The sequence below is a fragment of the Galeopterus variegatus genome, unplaced genomic scaffold, assembly GCF_000696425.1.
Source record: "Galeopterus variegatus unplaced genomic scaffold, G_variegatus-3.0.2 Scaffold5370, whole genome shotgun sequence".
Classification (NCBI taxonomy): Eukaryota; Metazoa; Chordata; class Mammalia; order Dermoptera; family Cynocephalidae; genus Galeopterus; species Galeopterus variegatus.
The window spans coordinates 14107-30271 of NW_007731481.1; the positions used below are offsets into that span (position 1 = coordinate 14107).

The window sequence follows — 16165 nt, forward strand, 5'->3', positions numbered from 1 at the left end:
TTTTAGTTGGAATTACTTTTCAGTAATTTCCAGTATTTCCTGCTCTATGAGCTCTGGTACTTCAGAGATATTGTATTTCTTTGGTGGACTCATATTTTCATTTTTTCTTTCTCTTTTTTCTGGTATCTCTACATTAGTGTCTGGTTGTCTGGTAAAGCAGTTGCTTCTTCTGTTACTCTCCTACCCTGCACACTGTTGGTGACCCTCATTATGTCAATGCAGTTGAGTGGTCAGCAGTCCTCCTGTAAAGTGGTAGTGGCTGCTGTTGCTGCTGCTGTGTTAGCAAGCCACTCGAGTATTGCTGGTGATTGTTGAGGTGGCACTGGTTGGCTGCCCATGTGGCAGTGGTGCAGTGGTGGCTCCAGTGGTGAAGGCTGCTCATATGATGAGGGTGATGGTGGTGACTGCAGCAATGACAGTTGCTCCAGCTGCCCTCTTGGCTGCAGTGTTTGTAGTCATGTTCTGTGAAGCTAAGGTATCCACAGTAGCAGCAGGGTTACAATGGCAGTTGCAGTGGTAGCACCTGCAAATTCCTCCCTGGTGTTTGCAGTGTCCTTACCAGCAGCAGGGTCACCTTATGGGGATGTCAACAGCACCATTGGCTGTTGCACCACCCCCTTGCATCTCCAGTGGTTGCAGTAGCAGTGGGTTACTTCATGGCAGTGACAGCATTGCTGGTGGCTGCAACAGCCACCCTCGTGTCTGCAGTGTCTCCAGCAACAGCAGGGTTACTTTGTGGGGATGGCAGTGGTGCTGGTTACTGCAACACCCTCCCTCACATGTGATGTCCACAGCAGAAGCGGGGTCGCCTCATGGGGACAGCAGTGGAACTGGTGGATACAACTGCCTCTCTTGCGTCTGTGGTGTTCTTGGCAGCAGTTGGGTTACTTCATTGCAGTGGCAGGAGCACTGATGGCTGCAACTGTTTTCCTTGTGTCTGTGGTGTCCTTGGCAGCAGTGGAGTTACCTCATGTGGGTGGCAATGGTGCTGCTGGTTGTAGCAATCTCCCTTGCATCTGTGGTGTGTTTGGCATCAGTGGGATTAACTCATGTCTCCAGTCTGCAGTTGTAGTAATGGGCTACCTGTAGTGAAAAGACTTCTCCTTTGCAGGGATCAGTTCTGTGATGGAAAATGGTTCTGGGATGGGAAGATGGCTCCAGCGACTGCAGTAGTGGTAGTTGTAGGCCTGTTTCGATCCTATTCTGTGGGATGAACATGCTCTGGGCACCTCTAGTCCAACATCTTCCCAGATGTCCTGTTGTTCTTTATAAGACTGTTTTGGCATTCTGGGTCCGTTGAATTTCCATATGATTTCGATCCTATTCTGTGGGATGAACATGCTCTGGGCACCTCTAGTCCAACATCTTCCCAGACGTCCTGTTGTTCTTTATAAGACTGTTTTGGCATTCTGGGTCCGTTGAATTTCCATATGATTTTAGCATAAGCTCATCAATTTCTGCAAAGAAACCAGTGGAAATTTTGACAGGGATTGTATTAAATCTGTAGGTTAATGTATGGAGTGAAGCCATTTAAGAATTGAAGTGAGGCCAGCCATACCATCTGCACACAGGAACCCCACCTATGCCATTGCAACAGTAACCCTTGCTGTGTGCAGGACCCCTGGCATAGCCTCATACAGGGCAGTGGCCACCACCAGCAGCTGGCCACATAGCTGCTATGGTCCCAGCTAGACCAGCCACATGCAGGACCCCCATTCAAATTATCTCACCAGCCAGCCTGTTTGCACTGGGACACCCCCCCCCCAAAGTAGCCTGCAATGTGGCTGCTACCAACATCAGCCATCACACCAACCAGATTGGTCCACAGAACCCCCTGCTAAGGCTGGAGAAATAGCCAGCCCAGCTGTGTGCAGGATCCCCCTCATCACTACCACCTGCAGTGCAGCTCTTTGCTCCTGCCATTACTGCTGCTGGCAGCCATACACACTGCCACTGCTGTCATTGGACCAGTTAGACTGGCCATGTGAGGGACCCACTGCCACCACTACTCATTGACAGAAGGAAGAGGTAAACCAGCACAGACCTGTTTCTCAGTGGCCCACCCCATAGGGGGAATAATGCTGCTCCTGTGGTTGTGCACCTGGGGGAGAAGCAATGTGTACAGTGCATGTGACTGCCTTAACCCAGAGAGAGACACATGCAGAGACCTGGGAGAGAGCAGAAACCCAGAAGAGCCAAATACTCTAAGAAAATCCCCAGAAATCACCCACCCATCCCCCTACAAAGAAAAGTAAGTACCCAAGAAAAGCCTCAGTCTGTAGGAATGAGGAAAGAGAAACCCTGCCAAGGGTCACCCATTCAAGCTGAGGAGATCCAATATACCCAAGTGCACCCACCAGGGTCATGGGACAGTAGCCAGGGAACCAACAAGCCCACTCACAGCCACCCACCTCAGCCAAAGAATGCCAAGTCACCCACCCAGGCACTTTTCCCAAGACATCAAGATCTTACCAACATCCTTGACAACCATACACAGTGTCACTAACCATAGCAGTTAACCACTAAGTGCCTAGGCCATGGAGGCACTCACATGCTACATTGACATTGAATATAGCTGAGGTATCCACACAGAGACTACCCTACTGAGTCTACCTGGAAACAATATGAAAACACCCTACTCAACAGTCAGTATAAAACACATCCACAGGAAGAAGTCTCTCTCCTTGAAGCCCAGACTAGAAGTAAATGCTCTGTGAGGTGACCAGCCATCAATGTAGAGATACTAGAAATATGAAGAAAAGAAAATATGACACAACCAAAGGAATATGATAGTTCTCAAACACCAGGGCCCCCCCACCAGCCCCCCCCCGCCCAAAACAGGACACCCTTGAAATGTCTGAAAAGGAATTCCAAGTAACAGACTGATGGATTGACACCAGGGCCCCCCCCAAAACAGGACACCCTTGAAATGTCTGAAAAGGAATTCCAAGTAACAGACTGATGGATTGGATTAAAAAGCTGGATCCAATTATATGCTGTCTACAAGAAACTCATCTCACCTGTAAAGACACAGACCAGCAGTGAATGGATGAAAAAAGATATACCATGTAAATCAGAATAAAAAATGAGCAGGAGTAGCTATTCTTATTTAGGAAAATGTAGACTTTAAATCAAAAACCATAAAAATAGATAAAGAAGGCCATGATATAATGATAAAGGTCTGTACTCAAGAAGAAGACATAGGAATCATAAATATAGACATCCAACACTGGAGCACTCACATGTAGAAAGCAGTCAATGTTAGACCTAAGGAAAAAGATGAATCCCAATATAATAATATTTGGGGACCTGAACACCTCTGTCTTAGCATTGGACAATCATATAGGCAATAAATCAACAGAGAAACACAGGATTTAAAGCACACCTTGACCAATTGGACTTGGCAGATATCTACAGAACATTACACCCAACAACTAAAGATACATTCTGCCTATCAGTTCATGAAGCATTCTCCAGGATAGATAGCATGTTAATTCACAAATCAAGCCTCAACAAATTTTGAAAAATTAAAATCATTTTGAGTATTCTTTCTAGCCACAACAGATTAAAACTAGTAATCAATAACAAGCTAAACTCTGGAAACTATATAAAAACATGTAAATTAACCAATATGCTCCTGAATTACGCAAGGATCCAAGAAGAAATTAAACAGGAGATCAAAAAATTTCTCTAAACTAATGAAATAAAGACACATCATACCAAAACCTGTGGGATACTGCAAAAGCAGTACTGAGAGGGAAATTAAATTGCAAAAATAGCCTACATCAAAAAAATAGAAAGGTTTCCAATAAACAACCTAACACTACACCTCAGAGAAATGGAAACAAGAACAAGCCAATCCTAAATGTAGCGGACTCTCACTTTGCCACTCCTCTTTTACATCATATTGGAAGTACTTGCCAGATCAATCAGGCAAGAGAAGGAAATAAAGGGCATCCACACTGGAAAAGATGAAGTCAAACTTTCCCTGTCTGAAGAAAACATGATCCTGTACATAGAAAAAATTTTAAACTCTACACAAAAACTCTTAAAGCTAATAATCAATTTCAGTAATGTTGCAAGATATAAGAAAGACACTCAAATATCTGTAGTATTTTTAACACTGTAACAATGAACTAGCCAAGAAAGAAATCAAGAAAGCATACCCAATTATGTAGTCACCAATAAAATAAACTATCTTTGAGTTAATTTAAATGAGTAAGTGAAAGATTCGGACAATGAGAACTACAAATCACTGCTGAAAGAAATTAAAGAGTACACAAAAAGATGAAAAGACATTCCATGCTCTTGGATTGGAAGAATTAACACTGTGAAAATGTCCATACTAGCAAAAGCAACCTACACATTCAATGCAATCTCCTTCGAAATACCAATGACATTCTTAACAGAAATAGAAAAAACAATCCTAAAACTCATATGGAACAGCAGAAGACCCTTAATAGCCAGTGTAATATTGAGCAAAGAAAATGAAGCCAGAGGCATAACACTACCTGACTTCAAACTATACTAAAAACCTATAGTAACCAAAGCATCATGGTACTGGCATAAAAACAGACATGCGGAGCAACATAACAGAAAATAGGGAACCCAGAATTCAACCCACAAACCTACAGCAAATTGATCTTTGAGAAGGGCAACAAGAACATACATTGGGAAAAGGACTACCTCTTCAATAAATGATGCTGGGGAAATTGGACATCCATATGTAGAAGAATGAAACTAGACCTTTACCTCATACCTTATACCAATATCATCTCAAAAAGGGTTAAAGAATTAAATATAAGACCTGAAACTATAAAACTCCTGAAACAAAACATAGGGCAAACACTTCAGGAAGTAGGATTGGGCAAAGATGTTATGAATATAACCCTAAAAGCACAGGCAACAGAGGAAAAAAATAAACAAATGGGGTTATATCAAACTAAAAACGTTCTGCACAGCAAAAGAAATAATTAACAGAGCAAATAAAAAATCAAAACATAGGGCAAACACTTCAGGAAGCAGGATTGGGCAAAGATGTTATGAATATAACCCTAAAAGCACAGGCAACAGAGGAAAAAAATAAACAAATGGGATTATATCAAACTAAAAACGTTCTGCACAGCAAAAGAAATAATTAACAGAGCAAATAAAAAATAACGTACAGAATTGGAGAAAATATTTCTAAACTATGCATCTGACAAAGGATTAATATTAAAATATAAAATTAAAAATAAAATTAAAATACTCAGAATTTAAAAATGGGCAAAAGAGCTGAATAGGCATTTCTCAAAGTATGATATACAAATGGCCATAAGGCACATGAAAAAACGCTCAACATCAGTAAGCATAAGGGAAATGCAAATCAAAACTGCATTTAGATGTCATTTCACACCAGTTAGACTGGCTGTTATAAAAAAGACAGGGAATAACAAATGCTGGTGAGAATTTGGAGAAGGGGAATAACTTCTACATTGTTGGGGGGGCTGTAAATTGGTTCAGCCATTATGGAAAATGATATGGAGGTTCCTCAAACAACTACAGTTGCAACTGCTGTACGATGTAGCAATCCTACTGCTGGTTATTTCCAATGCCAAAGGAATGGAAATCATCATATTGAAGGGATAATTTTATTGCAGCTATATTTACAATAGGAAAGATTGGAACCAACCTAAATGTCCACCGTCAGATGACTGGATAAGGAAAATGTGGTATATTTCCACAATGGAATACAACACTGCCATAAAAAGAATGAAATACAGGCATTCACAGAAAAATGGGTGAATTTATACAAAATTATCTTAAGTGAATTATGTCAGGCACAGAAGGAGAAAACTGCATGTCCTCACTTATAAGTGGGAGCTAAATAAAAAAAAAATAAATAAATGAAAGAAAGTTGCTACAGTCAGAATAATGTGTTGAAATTTCAAAAGAAGAGAGCACAACAGAAGGATCCATAGGTGAGAAGGGGATAGGGTAAGGGAGGAATTGGTAAAGGGCCACAGAAAATGATTACATTGTATATTGTTGAATGTACTGATTATCCTGATTTGAGCATCACATATTGCACACAAGTATTGATATGTAACTGTGTTCCCCACTGATAAGTACAATCAAGTATGTTACTATAAAAAAAAAAAAAAGAAAGAAAAACACCAGCATGGTACTGGCATACAAACAGACACTTGGACCAATGAGTACAGAGAGCCCAGAACTCAACCCACATATTTCCAGTCGACTGATCTTTGACAAAGGCAGCAATACCATACAGAAAGAAAAACACCAGCATGGTACTGGCATACAAACAGACACTTGGACCAATGAGTACAGAGAACCCAGAACTCAACCCACATATTTCCAGTCGACTGATCTTTGACAAAGGCAGCAATACCATACATTGGGGTGAAGACTCCATCTTCAATAAATGGTGCTGGGAAAATGACATTCATATGTAGAGGAATGAAAGTAGACCCATACCTCTTGCCATATACAAAAATCAACTCAACATGGATTAAAGACTGAAATATAAGAATGGAAACTATTGAACTCCTAAAATAAAACATAGGGCAAACACTTCAAGAAATAGGACTGGACAGAGACTCTATGAATATGACCCCCAAAACACAAGGCAACAAAAGAAAAAATTAAAAAATGGGATTATATCAAACCAAAAATCTTCTGCACAACAAAGGATACAATAAACTGAGTGAAAAGACAACCTACAGAATGGGAGAACATATTTGAAACCTGTGCATCTGACAAAGGATTAATATCCAGAATGTACAAGGAACTCAAACAACTTAACACCAAAAAATAAGTAACCTATTTAAAAATAGGGAAGTGTGGCTGCATAGGCATTTCTCAAAGGAAAATGTGCAAATGGCCAGCAGACACATGAAAAATGCTCAGCATCACTAGACATCAGGGAAATACAAATCGAAACCACATTGATATCATCTCACCCAGTTAGACTGATTATTATCAAAAAAGACAGAGAGTAACCAATGGCATCACAGATGTGGAGAAAGGTTAACTCTCCTAAGTTGCAGTGTGAGTGTAAATTAGTGCAACCATTATTGAAAATAGTTTGGAGATTCTTCAATCAACTATAGATAATACTGCCATACGATCCAGCAATCCCACTTCTGGGTATGTACCCAAAAGAATTGAAATCATCTTGTCAAAGGGATACAACTCATATGCTTATGGCAGCTCTATTTACAATAGCCAAGAGTTGAATCCAAGCTAAATGTCCATCGACAGACAACTGGAAAAGGAAAATGCAGAATATACACTCAAGGGAAGACTATTCTGCCATAAAAAATGACTGAAATTCTGCCATTCACGTCAACCTGGATAAACTTGAGAAAATTATGTTAAGTGAAATAAGCCAGGCACAGAAAGAGAAATACCCCATGCCCTCACACATAAGTGGGAGCTTGGAAAAAAAAAAAAAACATGAAAAAATTTAAAAAAGAAGAAAGAAAGATACAACCATCATAATTGTACATTGAACTTTCAAAAGGAGAGAAGAGAACTAGGATTACCAGAGGTGGGAAGAGGGAGAGGGGATTAGTGAAGGATTGGTGGAGGCCCATGGAAAGTGGCCACATTGTATAATGCTGAATGTGCTGATTGTCCTTATTTGCGCATCATATATTGCGCACATATAATAATATTCAGCTTGATACCCCACGCGAATATGTGCAATCAATTTTTGTTTCAATAAAAAAACTTGAAGTGAAATTCACATACCATAAAACTGAAAATTTTTATTGTACCCTATAGAGGTATACAGTTTATTCACAATGTTGTGCAACCAGCAGCACTCGTAGTTTCAAAACATTTCCATCACTCCACACAAGCATACCATATATATTAAATGATTGTTTGCCATTCCTCCACCCCATCATGTAGTAAACTTTCATCTGCTTTCTGTCTCTGTGGATTTGACTATTATGGATATATCATATAAAAGGACTCATAGCATATGTGACCATTTGTTTTGGGCTTCTTTCACTTATCATAATGTTTAAATTGTAGCATGTATCAGTGCTTTGTTGTTTTTGTGTCTGAAAAAATATATCATTTTACATGTACACATACCACAATTTGTTTATCATTCATCTGTTGATGGACATTTGTGTTATTCTTCCTTTTGGCTCTTATAAGTAATGTTGCTATGAACATTTGTGTACAAGCTTCTTCATGGAAGTGTTTTCATTTTTCTTGGGTACATTCCCAGGAGTGGAATTTTGGAGTCATATGGTAATTTTATGCTAATCTGTTTGAGAAACTGCTAAACTTTTCTACAGTGAATGCTCCATATTTTATTCACACAAGCAATGTACAAAGGTTCTTATTTTTGCACATAATTGACAATACTTTAGATTTTGTAACATTTTGTGTATATTAAAAACATCCTAGTCAGCGTGCAGTGTTATCTCATTGCAATTTTGACTTGCATATTCCTAGTAATTAGTGATATTGAACATCTTTTCATGTGCTGTTTCCCATTTGTGTATCTTCTTTGGAGAAAAGTTGGGAAGTTGAGTCTCTTCACTCCATTTAGTTTCCTCCTTTTAGAGGATATACTATCACAATCAAGTATTATTTAGCTTCAGAAGTTTCAAAAATGTGCTTTATCATGAATTTGAGGATTGGCTTCCCATTTCTGAAAAACTGACCATTGGAATTTTGATAGTGATTCCACTTAATCTTTAGATTGCTTTAGGGTATATTGCCATATTAACAATATTAAATCTTCTGACCCTTGATCATGGGATGGTTCTCCATTTATTTTGACATTCTTAATTTTTTAAGCAACGTTTAATAATTTTTAGTTTATGAGTCTTTTACCTCCTTCGTTATAGATTTTTAGGTATTTTAACCTTTTGGATGATATTGTAAATGTAATTATTTTTATTTCATTTTCAGATTGTTTACGGTTGTTGTATAGAGACACAAATGATTTTTGTGTTGATCTTGTATGCTGAAATTATGCTGAAATAATTTATTAGCTCTAGTTATTTTTACTGTGGGTTGTGGGGAATTTTTCTATAAAGAATCATTTTTTTAAAATAGATATAGTTTTACTTCTTCCTTTCCTACTTAATTTTTTTTTCTTTGCCTTGTCTAATTGCTCTGGCTACGACTTCCAGTGCTATGTTGAATAGAAGTGGTGACATGGACAACCTTGGTTATTTCCCCCTGATTTTAGTGGATCAGCTTTCACAAATGAGAATGATTTAGCTTTGGAAGTTTCCTAAATGTGCTTTATCATGATAAGAAAGTTCCACTGTATTTATAATGTTCTGAGTGTTTTATTCATAAAGCATTTTTATTTTTGTCAAATGCTTTTTCTGCATCTATTAATATAACAATGTAGTTTTTTTTTCTTTCATTCTAATAATATGGTTATTGTATGATTTGCTTTCTTTCTTTCCTTTTCTTTCCTTTCCTTTTGGTGGCTGGCTGGTACGGGTATCTGAACCCTTGACCTTGCACCTTTGCATTTCCAGGAATAATACTACATGGTTACAGTATATAATTTTTTAAAAATTTTGGCAAAATATGCGTAACGTAAAAGTTGCTATATTAACCATTTTATGTGTACAGTTTAATGGCATTAAGTATATTCACATTGTTGTGCTACCATAACCATTTATCTCCAGAACTCTTATTACCTTGAAGAATGGAAACTCTGTACACGTTAAACAATAAATTCCCATTTCTCATTCCCTTTAACCCCTGGCAAGCACCTTTCTACTTTCTATGTCTATAAATTGATTGGTCTAGGTACCTCATAAAAGTGGAATCTTACAGTATTTGTCCCTTGTGACTGGATTTTTTAACAGGATAATGTCCTCATGGTTTATTTATGTTGTGGCATGTATCAGAACTTCTTTCCATTTTAAGGGTGAATAATATTCCATTGTATGTATATACCACATTCTGTTTATCTTCTCATCTGTTGATAGACACTTGGGTTACTTCTACCTTGTGGCTATTGTAAATAATGCCACTATGAGCATGGCTGTACATATACCTCTTTCATACTCTGCTTTCGGTTCTTTTGGGTATGTACCCAGATGTAGAATTGCTGAATTATATGGTAATTCTATTTTTAATTTTTTGAGGAACTGCCACCCTGTTTTCTATAGTGGCTGCACCATATTACATTTTCAACAACAGAACACAAGGGTAACGATTTCCTCACCAACACCTGTTATTTTCTTTCTTTCTTTCTTTTTTTTTTTTAATAGAAGTTCTCCTAATGGGTCAGGTGGTATCTCATTATGGTTTTGATTTCTATTTCCCTAACCGTTAGTGACATTGAGCAGTTTTTCCATGTGGTCATTCACCATTTGTATATTTCTATTCAAGTCCTGTGCCCATTTAAAAATCAGATTGTGTGTTTCTTTGTGTGTAATACTTTTAATGTGCTGTTGGGTTTGGTTTACAAATATTTTGTTGAGAATTTTGCATCTATATTCATAACAGATATTGGTCTTAACTTGTAGCATCTTTATCTGGCTTTGGTGTCAGGGTAGCATCATAAAGTGTGTTAGAATGCATTCACTCCTCTTCTATTTCTTTAAAAGAATTGAGTAAGATTAATTTTAATTCTTTTTTAACTTTTTGGTAGAATTCACCAGTGAAGTCATTTTGTTCTTGACCTTTCTTTTTTGGGAGTTTTTGTCTACTAATTAAACATTTTGCTTGATGTGTGTTCTCATTTTCTATTTCACCTTGATTCAGTTTTGATAATTTGTGTGTTTCTAGGATGTCTTCCATTTATCTAGATTATCTAATTTGTTGGTGCACAACTGTTTATCATAGTCTTTTAAAATCATTTTTATTTCTGTAAAATCAGTAATACTGTTTCTGCTTTCTTTTCCAATTTTTGTTATTGGTGTCTTCTCTCTTTATTTTATTTAGCAAGTATAGTGAACGATTTGTCAATTTTGTCAGTCTTTTTGAAGAACCAATATTTGGTTTCACTAATTCTTTTTATCTTTGTTTGCTTTTGTGTTCCCTTTTTCATGTATCTCTGCTTCCTTCTGTTCTAAAGTTTACTTTGCTGTTCCTTTTTAGTTGTTTATTTGAGCTATTTCTTTTTAGTTTTCCATTCTTCCCTCCACATGGATGTCCTCCTCCATCCAAAGACTTGTATCTAAAATTCCCATCCCTCAAAGTCAAGTGCAGATGCCAGGTCACCCAGGAAGTCTTTCCTCATCCTCTCTATGGGAAATTCCTAGGAGTCTTTTCTCCCTCTTCTGAAATCCCATTGCCTGTTGCCTATTTCCGTTCTGACACTGACCACACTATACTCTTTTATTTATGCTCGTGCCTTACCTCCCCTTCTAGAGCTCTGGTCTCTGCCTTATTTTATTTTGTCAATATACAATGTGGTTGATTATTGTGGCCAATTACTGAAACATCCCTCCCTGCTCCCTCTGCCCCCTCCCTCCCAACAATGTCCTTTCTGTTTTCTTGTCTATCAACTTCAAGGAATTGAAATTGTTCTGTCTTCTTTGCTCCCCCCCCCCAGGTTATTTGTGTGTTTATTTATTTATTTTTAGCTCCCACAAATAAGGGAGAACATGTGATATTTCTCTTTCTGTCCCTGACCCATTACACTTAAAACAATTCTCTCTAGGTCCATCCATGTTGCCTCAAATGGCAGTATTTCATTCTTTTTTATAGCAGAGTAGTATTCCACTGTGTAGAAATACCACCTTTTCCATATCCACTCATCTGATGATGGACATTTGGGCTGGTTCAAACTCTTAGCTATTGTAAAGAGTGCTGCAATGAACATTGGAGAAAGGTATATCTTCGACTTGATGATTTCCATTCCTCTACATATATTCCTAGCAGTCAGACAGCTGAGTCATATGGTAGATCTATCTGCAATTGTTTGAGGAACCTCCATACCATTTTCCATAGAGGCTGTACCATTTTACAGTCCCGCCATCAATGTATGAGAGTTCCTTTCTCTCTGCAACCTCGCCAGCATTTATCATTCATAGTCTTTTGAATATTAGCCATCTGAACTGGGGTGAGATAGTATCTCAGTGTGGTTTTGATTTGCATTTCCTGACTGCTAAGTGATGTTGAACATTTTTTCATGTGTCTGTTGGCCATTCATATATCTTCCTTTGAGAAATGTTTATTTAGCTCTTTTGCCCATTTTTTAATTGGGTTACTTGTTTTTTTGTTGTACAGTTGTTTCAGTTCCTTGTATATTCTGGATATTAATCCTTTGTCAGATGTATATTTTGAAAATATTTTCTCCCACTCTGTTGGTTGTCTTTTAACTCTGTTAATTGTTTCTTTTGTTGTGCAGAAGCTTTTTCATTTGATATAATCACACTTGTTTATTTTTCTTTTGGTCATCTGTGCTTTTGGGGTGGTATTCATGAAGTCTGTATCCAGTCCTACTTCTTGAAGTGTTTCTCCTAAGTTTTCTTTAAGAAGTTTTATTGTTTCAGGGTGTATATTTAATTCTTTAATCCATTTTGAGTTGATTTTAGTTTATGGTGACAGGTATGGGTCTAGTTTCCCTCTCCTGCATATGAATATCCAGTTATCCCAGCACCATTTGCTGAAAAGGCAGTCTCTTCCCCAGTGTATAGGCTTGGTGCCCTTGCCAAAGATCAGATGGATGTAGGTGTTTGAGTTGATTTCTAGATTCTCTATTCTATGCCATTGATTAGTGTGTCTGTTTTTATGCCAGTACCATACTGTTTTGGTTATAATAACTTTGTAGTATACTTTAAATTCAGGTAGTGTTGTGCCTCCCACATTTTTTTTTCTTTTTCTTTTTTTTTTTTTTTTTTTTTTTTTTTGCTCAGCATTGCTTTAGCTATGCATGGTCTTTTGTTATTCCATATAACTCCCTGGATAGTATTTTCCATTTCTGAGAAAAATGTCATTGGAATTTTATGGGGATTGCATTGAATTTGTAGATCACTTTGGGTAGTCTGGGCATTTTCACAATGTTGATTTTTCCAAGCCAAGAGCATGTGATATCTTTCCATCTTCTTCCATTCTCTCTAAATTCTCTCAGCAGTGGTTTGCTGTTCCCATTATAGAGATTTTTCACATCCTTGGCTAACTCAATTCCTAAGTATTTAATTTTTTTGGTAGCTGTTGTAAATGGGCAAGCATTCTTGATTTCCCTTTCTGCATGTTCACTATTGGAGAATAGAAATGCTACTGATTTTTGTGTGTTGATTTTGTATCCTGCTACTTTGCTGAAATCATTTATCAACTCCAAGAGTTTATTTGCAGAGGCTTTAGGATGTTCAATATATAGGATCATATCATCTGCAAACAGGGAGAGTTTGACTCCATCTTTTCCAATCTGGATGCCCTTTATTTCCTTCTCTTCTCTGATTGCTCTGGTTATACTTCCAACATTATGTTGAATAGGAGTGGTGAGAGTGGGCATCATTGCCTAGTTCCTGTTCTTAGAGGAAAAGCTATCAGCTTTTCCCCATTCAAGATGATATTGGCGGTGGGTTTATCATATATGTCTTTAATTATATTGAGATACTTTCCATATATATCAAACTTATACAGAGTCTTTATCATGAAGGAGTGTTGAATTTTATCAAATACTTTTTCAGTATCTATAGAGATGATGTTTGATTTTATTAATATGGTGTATTGCATTTCTTGATTTGCATATTTTAAACCACCCTTACATCATTGGGATGAATCCCACTTGATAATGGTGTATAATTTTGTGTATGGGCTGCTGTATTCTGTTAGCTAGTATTTTATTGAGAATTTTTGCATCTATGTTGATCAAGGATATTGGCCTGTAGTTTTCTTTTTTTTTTCTTTTTTTTTTTTTGTCTTTTTTTGTGACCGGCAATGGATCGCAACCCTCAGTGTCGCGCCCGTACCGGACCGGGACCGGCAACGGGATCGCAACCCTCGGTGTTGCTCCCGCACCTCACTCAGCCAGTGTGCGGCTGGTCTGTATGTGGGATCCGAACCCTCGGCGGGAGCGCAGCCACACTCCCAAGCGGCGCACTGTAGCAGTGTGCCACCGGGCCAGCCCTGCTTTTCTTTTTTTGTTGTATCTTTCTCTGGTTTTGATTTCAGAGTGATGTTTGCTTCATTGAATGAGTTTGGGAGAATGGCCTCTGTTTCGGTATTTTGGAATAGTTTATATAAAATTGGTGTCAATTCCTCTTCGAGTGTTTGGTGGAATTCTGCCAGGAACCCATCTGGTCCTGGGCTTTCCTTTGTTGGGAGCCTTCTGATGACAGCTTCAATGTCTTTTATGGTTATTAGTCTGTTCAGATGTTCTACATCTTCTTGGCTCACTTTTGGTTGTTTGTGTGTGTCCAGAAATTCATCCATTTTCTCCAGATTTTCAAATTTGTGGGCATATAGTTGTTTCTCATAGTCTCTAATGACTACATGTAATTCTGAGTTATCAGTTGTAATATCACCTCTTTCATTTCTAATTTTTGTTATTTGGGTCTTTGCTCTTTTTTTTTTTAGTTAGCCATGCTAATGGTTTGTCAATTTTATTCATCTCTTCAAAGAACTAACTTTTTGATTCATTGATCTTTTGTATCATTTTTTGGAATTTAATTTCATTAAGTTCTGCTCTGATCATAATGATTTCTTTCCATCTGCTAACTTTGGGTTTGGATTGTTCTTGTTTTTCTAGTTCTTTAAGGTGAAGTATTAGGTTCTTTACTTGCCCTCTTTCCATTCTTCTGAAGTTAGAATTTAATGAGATAAATTTCCCCCTTATTGCTGCTTTTGCAGTATCCCACAGGTTTTGGTATGATGTATCATTGTTTTCATTAGTTTCAAAATTTTTTTTGATTTCCTGTTTGATTTCTTCTTGGACCCATATGTCATTAAGTAGAATGCTGTTGAATTTCCATGTGTTTGTATAGTTTCCTGAATTTCGTTTATCATTGATTTTTAATTTTAATTCTTTGTGGTCTGAAAAAAATACATGCAATAATTCCAACTTTTCTGAATTTTTTGACACTTGATTTGTGACCTAATGTGTGATCTATCCTGGAGAATGATCCATGTGCTGATTAGAAAAATGAATATTCTGAGGTTTTGGAATAGAATGTTCTGTAGATATCTGCCAAGCCCAATTGGTCTAGAGTATTGTTTAGATCTTGTGTTTCTCTGCTGATTCTTTGCCTAGATGATCTGTCCAATATTGAGAGTGGGGTGCTCAAATCCCATGCTATTATGGTATTAGTGTCTATTTCCTTCCTTAGGTCTAATAGAGTTTGCTTTATAAATCTGGCTGCTCTGACATTGGGTGCATATATATTTATGACTGTTATGTCTTCTTGATGGATCAATCCTTTTATCCTTATGTAGTGTCCCTCATTATCTCTTTTCTTAGTTTTTAGTTTAAAGTCTATTTTATCAGATATAAAAATAGGTACTCCAGTTCATTTTTCCTTTCTTTTTGTGTGGTAAATCTTTTTCCATCATTTCGCTCTAAGTCTATGTGAGTCTTTATAGATGAAGTCGGTCTCTTGAAGGCAGCATATAGTTGGGTCCTCCTTTTTAATCCAGTCAGCCAGTCCATGTATTTTGATTGGGGAATTTAATCTTCTTACATTAAGAGTTGTTATTGAAATGTGTGGATTAATTTTAATAAAACAAAAATGCTAAAACTCCTAGCATTTTGTTGATTATTGTTTGGATGTCTTCAGTGTCTTTTGTTCCTTTCTTTCTGATTTACTGTTTGTCTTCTGTATTTCTTGGTCCCTTGGGTTATAGACAGCTTTTTTTTTTCCTCTTCATTGTTGGCATTTTTATTTTACTAGTAGGCTTTGATTTTTCTTGAGTTTTTATTGCAGTGGTAGTTATTTTTCAGAGACCAAACCCAGTAATCCCTTGAGAATTTCTTTTAAGGGTGGTCATGTGGTAGTGAACTCCCACAGTTTTTGTTTGACTTAGAAATATACTATTTGTCCTTCATTTCAGAAGGATACCCTTGCAGGGTAAAGTATTCTTGGCTGGCAATTTCTGTCTTTCAGTATTTGGAATATATCATCTCATTCCTTTATGACTTTTAGGGTTTGTGATGAAAAGTCTTCTACTAGTCTGATTGGAGCTCACTTATAGGTGACTTGATGCCTATCTCTTGCAGCTT

At 37.4% G+C, this 16165-nt stretch overlaps 1 protein-coding gene across 1 annotated transcript in view; it reads left to right on the forward strand.

The window, feature by feature from the left end:
• Nucleotides 1-394: 394 nt before the first annotated feature.
• Nucleotides 395-16165, forward strand: part of LOC103604743 (cytochrome P450 2C42-like) — a 47051-nt gene continuing 31280 nt past the window's right edge. The window contains exon 1 of the mRNA XM_008589315.1: nt 395-475. Within this exon, the coding sequence (XP_008587537.1) occupies nt 395-475 (81 nt within the window). The remainder of the gene's footprint in view (nt 476-16165) is intronic.